The following is a 10,051-nucleotide window of genomic DNA, read 5'->3' on the forward strand; positions in this document are numbered from 1 at the left end:
GTTCTTGACGAGCACAAGGCCAGAGCCGACGTAGTCTTGCTTGCGGCTGCGAAGAAGAAAGCTCGTCAGTTGTAGTACGAGGTGCGTTGGGTTGTCGTCTCGCAGTACTACCACATCTACCTACAACAAAAGATGACCAAAACTCAAGCGTAGAGGCAACGACTTACCTTGAACAGGGAGCAGTTCATGATGGTAACTATTACTAACTTATCATTGTTTCAAGCAGTCAACTATATGTTTCGTGCTCACATGTCATGCTTCCAAAATTTGCATAGGTTGTTCCTCGTTGGTGCTATGGAAGGCATGACGGATGGGCGAGTTTGGTGGATAGGTGGCTCGGCGACGATGCAGAGTTTGCTGCCAAGAGCATCAAGGCCTGGGCTAACCGTGGAAAAGACGGGACACACGGCCAAGGAAACAGGAACCACTGGGGCTTCAAGGCCATGAAGGTATATCTATATGCATGATGCATTTTTGTTCTTCTTTACCGTCATGTTCTTATGTATGGCTAACTTCTATTTGACGTTGCAGGAGGACAAGTTGAAGAGGCCGCTCTCAGACATTGAGTCGTGGAAGCTGGCCCGCGAGCAGAGTCATCCCAAGGAGGGCGAGAGCCAGTACTACGGCAAGACCGAGGAGCACCTGGAGTCTTACACTCAGCACTACCAGAAGTTGCATCCGGATGTTCCTGTTCCTGAGGTCGCCCAGTCTCAGATCGACGACACGGTGGTGGTGGCCATCCAGGGGAAGTCACATGGCCGGTATCCGTGTTTCGATGGCTTGATAACTCCTTCGATCTCGTACACACGGCTTCGGTCTACCAACCTGAGCCAGTTAGAGAGTACGGGGCGTTCACATACTCCCTTAGCCCGCCAGCATGTTGTAAGTACTTCCCCTTTATCTTTTTCTCTCTAGCATTCTCAGTTCATTTTCAGCATTGCTCACTTAGAAACAACCTAAATTATGTAGGCATATAAGGCCTTTGTCGAGCATAGAAATCTCGAGGTGCGAGAGTACTTGCAACGAGTGAAGGCAAATGATGATTACAACCGTCAGATGATGGCGGTTAGTTTTGCCCTCTTAAAACCAAGCTAAATTTTTGCACTTTCATTCCTTCTGACCTTCTAGTTTGCTTGTTTAACTAACATCCAGGCTATGTTGGCGTCTTGGAGTAACCGCACGGATCCACCACAAATGGGACCCCCACCACCACCTGCGGGAGAACCCCCACACGTGCCCACGTTCGATGAATGGGTGGCACTAGGCAGTGATAGTCCGGTTAGTACATTTGCCTAACTACTGACAAACTAGTTCTCGTTCATTCAACACTATCATATCATATTTACCGTTAGAATCTTCTCTCAAACATGTAGGGGACCGGTGGCTCGACTCCTGCTCCGTCGACCCCAGTCACTCCGATCTTCCAGAGTGATGGTGGTCGCGGTGGCAGTTTTGGCGGAGATGGTCTTAGCGGTGGTGCTTTTGGCGGAGGTGGTCTTGGTGGTGGTGCTTTTGGCGGAGGTGGTCTTGGTGGTGGTGGTTTTGGCGGAGGTGGTCTTGTTTGATGTCATGATGATTCCGTGCATGTGGCCGTCGTGCCATGCCTTTCATGTTGCTACTTTTATTATGTTCCATGTCTTGCACTAGTTTTATGTTCATGAACTTTCGTCGGTGATGATCTTTAGATGATGATGATGGACTTGAGTATTTTTAGATGATGATGATTAACTTGAGTATGTTTAGATGATAAACTGTCATATTTCTGCATAATTCTATATTATTCTGCTTTGAAATGCTGCCAAATGAAGTGAAAAAGAGAAAACAGAGAAAATAAAAAAAACTATGCCTACGGAAAAGCCGTCGGCATATATTGTTGGGGAACGTAGCAGAAATTCAAAATTTTCCTACGTGTCATCAAGATCTATCTATGGAGAGACCAGCAACGAGGGGAAGGAGAGTGCATCTACATACCCTTGTAGATCTCTAAGCGGAAGCGTTCAAGTGAACGGGGTTGATGGAGTCGTACTCGTCGTGATTCAAATCACCGATGACCAAGTGCCGAACGCACGGCACCTCCGCGTTCAACACACGTACAGCCCGGTGACGTCTCCCATGCCTTGATCCAGCAAGGAGAGAGGGAGAGGTTGAGGAAGACTCCATCCAGCAGCAGCACAACGGCGTGGTGGTGATGGAGGAGCGTGGCAATCCTGCAGGGCTTCGCCAAGCACCACAGAAGAGGAGGGAGAGAGAGATGCAGGGCTACACCAACAAGGGATCAAATCACGTGTGTTTTGGGGCAGCCCTAGGCCTCTATTTATATGGGGAAGGGGAGGGGCTGCGCCCCCTCTAGGGTTCCCACCCCTAGGGGGGGCGGCAGCCCTAGATGGCCAAGGGGTGGCGGCCACAAGGGGGAGGAGAGGGAGGCGCAGGGTATATGGGCCTTAGGGCCCATCTGCCCTTAGGGTTTGCCCCCTCTCCCCTTCTAGGCGCATGGGCTTTAGTGGGGCTGGTGCCCTTGGCCCATGTAGGCCAAGGAACACTCCCTACAGCCCATGTGGCCCCCCGGGGCAAGTGGCCCCACTTGGTGGACCCCCGGGACCCTCCCGGTGGTCCCGGTACATTACCGATAAACCCCGAAACTCTTCCGGTGACCAAAACAGGACTTCCCATATATAAATCTTTACCTCCGGACCATTCCGGAACTCCTCGTGACGTCCGGGATCTCATCCGGGACTCCGAACAACATTCGGTAACCACATACAAACTTCCTTTATAACCCTAGCGTCATCGAACCTTAAGTGTGTAGACCCTACGGGTTCGGGAGACATGCAGACATGACCGAGACGTTCTCTGGTCAATAACCAACAGCGGGATCTGGATACCCATGTTGGCTCCCACATGTTCCACGATGATCTCATCGGATGAACCACGATGTCAAGGACTTAATCAATCCCGTATACAATTCCCTTTGTCTATCGGTACGATACTTGCCCGAGATTCGATCGTCGGTATCCCGATACCCTGTTCAATCTCGTTACCGGCAAGTCTCTTTACTCGTTCCGTAACACATCATCCCGTGATCAACTCCTTGATCACATTGTGCACATTATGATGATGTCCTACCGAGTGGGCCCAGAGATACCTCTCCGTTTACACGGAGTGACAAATCCCAGTCTCGATTCGTGCCAACCCAACAGACACTTTCGGAGATACTAGTAGTGTACCTTTATAGCCACCCAGTTACGTTGTGACGTTTGGCACACCCAAAGTACTCCTACGGTATCCGGGAGTTGCACAATCTCATGGTCTAAGGAAATGATACTTGACATTGGAAAAGCTTTAGCATACGAACTACATGATCTTGTGCTAGGCTTAGGATTGGGTCTTGTCCATCACATCATTTTCCTAATGATGTAATCCCGTTATCAACGACATCCAATGTCCATGGTCAGGAAACCGTAACCATCTATTGATCAACGAGCTAGTCAACTAGAGGCTTACTAGGGACATGGTGTTGTCTATGTATCCACACATGTATCTGAGTTTCCTATCAATACAATTATAGCATGGATAATAAACGATTATCATGAACAAGGAAATATAGTAATGACTAATTTATTATTGCCTCTAGGGCATATTTCCAACATATATAAGCCCAGGAGATACCAGGATGCGCCACGTGGCAGAGATATGCCGACGGCAAAGCTGTCGGCATAGTTTTCGGTCTATGCCGACGGCTTTGCCATAGGCATATCTCTGCCGCTAGGAGAAACCAGGGGCCGACACGTGGCAGAACTATACCTACAGCAAAGCCGTCGGCATAGATTCCGTCTATGCCTATGGCTTTGTCGTAGGCATAGACCTGCCACCAGAAGGCACCACGGGGTGCCACGTGGCACTGATATGCCGACGGCCAAGCCGTCAGCATACCTCTGCCACGTGCCATTCCACGATTCGCCCGCGCTTTTGACGGCGCCGTCCGTTGCCGTCAGACGGAAAACAGTGCCGACTGCTATAATATGCCGACGGCTGATGCCGGGCCGTCAGCATAGGCCCCTATGCCAACGGCTATACTACGCCGACAATCTGACAAGACTACGCTGACGTGATTTACGCCGACGGGTCTATGCCGACGGCAGCCGTAGGCATAGATCTATGCCGACGGCATAGGACCTATGCCGACGGCCCTGGGCCGTAGGCATAGTCCGCGATCCGGTAGTGATTATTTTGGGATGTTGGAACATATGGTCTCAAAGAGATGGCAAGATCTTGAAAAGGGGAGCCCCTGCTCTCATATCTCTGAAGCATCTTTTGAAGCAAGATTACCGAAGCATAGGGTGAAAAGAAAGAATGACGGTTGTCTTCAAAGCTGGATTTTTTTTTTTACAAAAATGATCAGATCTATTACAAAAGTTCATCAAAAGTACGAAGCATCTCAAACATAATAAAAATTTACATCGAGATTCTAAGACCACCAAATGACCCCTACTTCCACCAGAACGAGCCGCCTACACACCGCAGTTGCCGCTCCCTTTCCCGAGCCAGCTTGACCTTGTCGATGACAGCCGGGAAAGCTTCATGCACATGCCCCTAAGGACCAGCGCTATGGAGACGCAGTCGTCGCCATTGTACATTTGCATAGTTTGAAGCACCTGAAGCAAAATCATCTATCATGAGTTTGTCACAATTTCAGATCTCTCTTATTGGTTGACCATGTTTGGTTTTGAAAAAACAGGAGTTTGTTAGTTTATTGGCTGAGATTTTTTTAAATATTAAATACAGTGGAAAAAACCGTACAACAATCTGGCCTAAAAAAAGGTTTCTAGTGGAGTAACCAATTCTAGTAGCCAGAGAATCATTCGGACAATTGGTTAGTGTGTGTGAATGGTCTGAGATGACAATGTAGCCGGGATCGATCAAACCAAACATGCCATCACTTTTCCACGGTGCTTTCCTTGCTGATGTGCGAAACATCAACAGTCGAGCATATTATCTGTTCGGTGCAACGCACGATCGCACCATTTTGGCAGCCGAAAGCCACACAGCCGAAAGATCCATGCAGGCATTTTCAAAAAACAAAACGTACGTTTCAAAAGGAATTATATGAACGTAAAGCCAAGCCCAGAGAGCTTTCCCAGGCGGCATCAGATGCCTCTGGCATGTGATGGAGATGTCAGCCTCACTGGGTACTGCGTGCGTTCGTTCGTTCTATCCCTTTTTTCACCTTTTCAGAAATGCGCCCTTTTTCTGTGTTAGAGTTTACATGTGAAGCAAAGCTGGATTATCACGACGTACGTACGGAACCAATCACATGACTCTAGCAGCTACTGATTGTATATCACCTGGTAGTTACTGCAGGGCTAGATGCAATGCGTGCCTTGTAAGGCCGACGAAGCATCAAGGACGCTGCATGCATGCATGCATGCACATGAGAATAAGCAGCCAAATTCCTACAGAAACTGGCTGCAATCAGCACATAATGTAAACTTCGCCCTAGTTGCAATCTTGCTCGGTGCATCACAAGCTCGAGTATGGTCAACCATTCCCTCCATCATATTCATATAATTTAAAATATCTGAGTTCTCGCCTGGTAGATTTTATGAAAAGGAAACACCTTCATGCATGAAACTGCATCTCAAATGAATTTTAGGAAGCGCCCCCCGCGTCGCCCCCGCTCGGGCGACTCGGGCGGAATCTAAAACCCTAGCCGCTGGGGGTCCCCGTCCGTCCTCCCCTCCCTCCGCCGCCGCCGAAGGACGCCGCCGGCTATAGCCCGGGGCTGATGGCGGTGGCGGGGGTCTTCCCTCTTGCCTGCGCCGTGCGGGCGGTGCGGAGCCCCGCGGCGTGGGTGGCTCGGCCGATCTGGCCTGGCGGCGCGGCGGGCCTGTCTTCCGACGGCGGCGCGGCGGCTGCCTCGGCCAAGGGCGGCGATGGTGGGGTGCGGCAGCCGGCCCTGCCTCGGGCTGCGTGGCTGCGTTCGGTGGCGGCGGCCGGGTCTGCGGCGACACATCATCTGACCTTGGATCGGCGGTGGCGGCATGGAGGGCCTGGTGGTTGGGTCGGCACCATGCGGGTTGTGCCCTCCGGACAGATCTAATCTGGCCGGTGCGGCGGCTCAGATCGGCGGCGACCCGTGCACACAATACGTGATGGAGGTTCTTCGAGCGGATCCGGGTGAAAACCTTGTGCTCGGCTTGATGCCAAGACCGGCGTTGGTGGCACCATGAGGTGTCATTACCTTCTTGAAGGCATCGCCATGGAGAAGCTCTAGACCTCTATCCGCTACCTCCGGGGGAAACCCTAGATTAGTTGATCGGATGACGGCGACGCGTTGGTGTCGTTTCCTCCTTGGGGGCGTCATTCTTGGAGGCGTACATGGGATCGAGGGACCAGCGGGCACCTTTTTTGTTGAAGCGGTACTTCATCCTTCACATTGATGACGGCGGATCTCGGCGGCGTGGTGCAGTGGAGACTCGGCGCCCGATGCGCGGTGATGGACTCGCGCAGGTGGAGGTAGTTGTCTGGCGTCAAGGTGGCGTCGATGGCGGAGTGGCCTGACAAGGTAGAAGCCTCAATATCTGCTCTAAAGACGGACATGTGGAAGATGGCGGCGACGACACATGTGAGTGCGTCAGACCAGTTTATGCCCCAGACCCGGTATATGGCTCGGCTGGGGCTTCTGACTTTTGATGATAGGCTTAGGTGAGTAGATCGGGTATGTGGCCCAGGTAGCACCCTTCATCATATGGATAGGAGCAGTGGCATATGTTGCCAAGATGGCGGATTCATGCATATTGTTGTAATACTTTGTAAGGTCCTCAAGAATAATCAATAAAGTGGCCGTATGCATCTACCAGATGCAGAGGCCGGGGGTCATCCTTCTTTTCTAAAAATAAAAATAAAATGAATTTTAGGAAGATATGATCAGCCAGTAGGGTACGTAAAGGAAGAGAGTTGTACCTAGATCGGCGACATCGCATGTAAATCTTAGGTCGCGAGATCAATTACTTACCAGTTCCAATCCTTCTTATGTCATAGGAGAATGGTGTACTCTCTCTGTAAACTTTTATAAGACGTCTTAGATCACAAATTATTCCACCTAGCTAATTAAAGACAGGCACACCATCGCAAAAAAAATTAAAGACAGGCACAGGCCGCTCCTAAACATAGCAGATACAGGACCAACAGATAGATACTCCCTCCATTTCAAAATATAGTGCGCCCGCGCTTTCCGAGGTCCAACTTTGATCATAAATTTAACCAATGAGACCAACTGCGGCAGGAGAAAAAATTATATAATTGAAAACTTCTTTCGAATACGAATTCACTGATATAATTTTCGCTCTCGCTGCAATCGATTTTGGTAGTTAAATTTACAGTTAAAGTTGAAGCACGGGGATATAGGAAGCACTATATTATGGAATGGAGCGAGTATGTGAGAGGGTGACGTTTCGTCTTTCCTGCCGACCTTCTGCTACACGTTTGATACTGTACAACAACTGAGGTTACTGCTGAAAATGATTTCAAGGCTAGGGCTGCTGTATCTCCGTCTGCACGCGCGTGTCCACATCATGTAGTCGACCTCCGGGCTGATCAGGTCGAAGTCCCTCTCGTTCCAAAATAGTACTACTATTAGTAATTTCCTCATGACACGTGACTATGCTCTTCCATTTGTGCATCATTTAGTTCCAGGTTTTTCAACCCAAGCTTTCCATATTCTCAAAGAAATAATACTCTTAATAAGTGCAGCGATTCGGTGTCCAGGCTCGTCTGCACGCGGCCAGAAAAAAATCAAAAAAAATACTAGAAAAATTCAAGAAAAATCTATTTTTTTTCCCATGGTATACAATTTATTGTGTGAGGTCCGCTCCAAATTCTAGCTCATTTGAACATCTGAGTAGCACTCAGAAAAAAAAGACAAATTGGGTCAAAACATTACATGAACAGTAAATTGTTTTACAGACCCCGAATTTGACTTTTTGCCGAGAGTTGCTCATTTGTCCAAAGGATTTGAAAATTGGAGCGGGTCTCACGCATCAAATTGTCTACCATCCAAAAAAATTGATTTTTTTTTAATTTTTCTAGTATTTATTTTGATTTTTTTTATTCAACAGAGGTGCAAATGAGCCCGGGCTCAGAAAAAGGCTTTTCTCCTACATACTAGCAACTAAGAGGGTGTTTATTTCCAGGGACTTATTGGTTTAGTGACTTTAAAAAGTCCCTATAAGTCTCATCTAAACCAAACAGGAGGGAATAGAGACTTAAAGTGGGCATTTGAAACTTATGAAATAAGACTCACAAGTAAGGACTTATAGGGACTTATAGTTGTAATATGGCCTTTTAGTCCACGTTAAGTCCTAGGAACCAAACAGGTAGGGATTTTTTAAAGACTTGAGACTTATAAATTAGGATTTAAAAAAGTCCTAGGATTTATGAAACAAACAGAGCCTAAGCAAATCAGACAAGAGGGCATGAACCAACAACTTGCACCATGCCAATGGTCCATCGTATCTTGCCATAATCTAATTAGTCAAGCATACGAGAATCCAATCATTGTGACATGACCAGGAAAAACACGCGTACTGTATGTCAGTTTTCACTGGTCAAGTTTCTATTAGTCTTGGAAAATCAAATCAATACCATCCTTTGCCTTGTCACACACTCCAGCTAGGATGCCTACAGATATTCCATCAAAATGTCATTACACTTTTAATAATTGTCACAAGCATCATTTATGGAAAGCAAAGAGTAAGCAAGAACGCTGTCTGTGTTCCTGAAAAAAAAAATGTACATTACAAATCGTGTCAATGGCAAATGTTTTTTTTGTGAGGAAATCACAAATCATGTTAACGGAAATCTCAGTAAGAACACAAATTACATATCCTTGTCTCGGTCATGACCTAAACAATGATAGTATATATATTTACAGAAAGCAATTTCTCATAATTAAAGGCATGGAGGTTGATACAAGATCAAGAGATACAGTCGCGAGACAGCTTCATGTCGAGCTTCTGGTACACGTTTGGTTTTCATATTCTCTCATGCTAAGCTAAATATAACAGCTGAGGTGTTCACTTAGTAGTAGTTAGGATATAACCATATTGATTACGGCTGAAAATGCTTGGAAGCTAGGGCTGCTGCATCTATCTGCCCAAGTCATCCCCATCATGTCTCCCTCCTGGTCATCCGAAGTCCCTGTCATTCCTACAAGAATTTCTTAATTACATGTGTGACATGCGTACGCAACATAGTCCAAGTTTCAAACCAAGGCTTCAATATTCTCAAAGGAATCAATCAAGCAACGACTGATGAGGCAAGAGAGCGACAACCAACTTACGTACATGGATGCTAATCCATATTTCACCATAGTCCAATCTAATCGAGCACGCGAGGGTCCAATCGTTGTGACGTGACCAGGAAACAATCGCACACATGTTTTCTTTTCTATTCTTCAGGTATATTTTTGTAAAAGAAATGGGCAGCTCGCAAGATGCCTTCCTTTGCCCGGCCACGCACTCTAGCCAGGGTTCTTCTTTTTAGCAAGGTTGCATGCACACGCAGCGGCTAAGTACAAAGTCCTGGACCACCGTACAATGTCATGTACCGTACGCAACGGACGACCGGGACAAGGAGAAACGGCGTCGGCTGGACCGGCCGGCCGGCCGGATGCATGCGTCTTCACCGGTGACATATCGACACGTGGCCCCATGCAAGGGATGGCCTCGGCTCGATCCGGTCTTCCACGTGCATCACGCTACCCTCAAAACTTGTTTAAGCTTGACAAAGTTTATGGTAGTACGTATGATTTTCTTTGCCACATCTAGAGTGGCGGATAAAATACACTGGGAAAAGAAGAACATTTCATGATGCACTCGATGATGTTGATTGCGTGAATTCATAATTGTGCGGCGGTGCATCCATTTTAATAGTAGTAGTATTCGGGTGTTCCAATATCCAATTCGGTGCCCGGGCTCAGAATGAGCCCGGTGAATAGTAACGTGATTAAAAGTAGAAAACAAAAATAAAAAATGATTTTTTTTCAAGCAAGATG

At 47.7% G+C, this 10,051-nt stretch overlaps 1 protein-coding gene across 1 annotated transcript; it reads left to right on the top strand.

The window, feature by feature from the left end:
* The first annotated feature begins 492 nt into the window (after positions 1-492).
* On the top strand, positions 493-1,565 carry LOC147963606 (uncharacterized). Its single transcript, XM_087529637.1, has 4 exons — positions 493-882; positions 970-1,065; positions 1,153-1,278; positions 1,374-1,565. Exons 1-4 carry the CDS (start codon positions 493-495, stop codon positions 1,563-1,565), a joined length of 804 nt encoding a protein of 267 aa, XP_087385763.1.
* Positions 1,566-10,051: the final 8,486 nt, after the last annotated feature.

The sequence above is a fragment of the Triticum urartu genome, chromosome 6A, assembly GCF_056163025.1.
Source record: "Triticum urartu cultivar PI428250 chromosome 6A, HENAU_Tu73, whole genome shotgun sequence".
Taxonomy (NCBI): domain Eukaryota; kingdom Viridiplantae; phylum Streptophyta; class Magnoliopsida; order Poales; family Poaceae; genus Triticum; species Triticum urartu.

Excerpts from the sequence above, each read along its gene's own strand:
- LOC147963606 (XM_087529637.1), top strand. The coding sequence starts at position 493 with ATGTTCTTATGTATGGCTAACTTCTATTTGACGTTGCAGGAGGACAAG. Across the intron at positions 883-969 it reads CCTTAGCCCGCCAGCATGTT|GCATATAAGGCCTTTGTCGA; the intron begins GTAAGTACTTCC and ends TAAATTATGTAG. Across the intron at positions 1,066-1,152 it reads ACAACCGTCAGATGATGGCG|GCTATGTTGGCGTCTTGGAG; the intron begins GTTAGTTTTGCC and ends ACTAACATCCAG.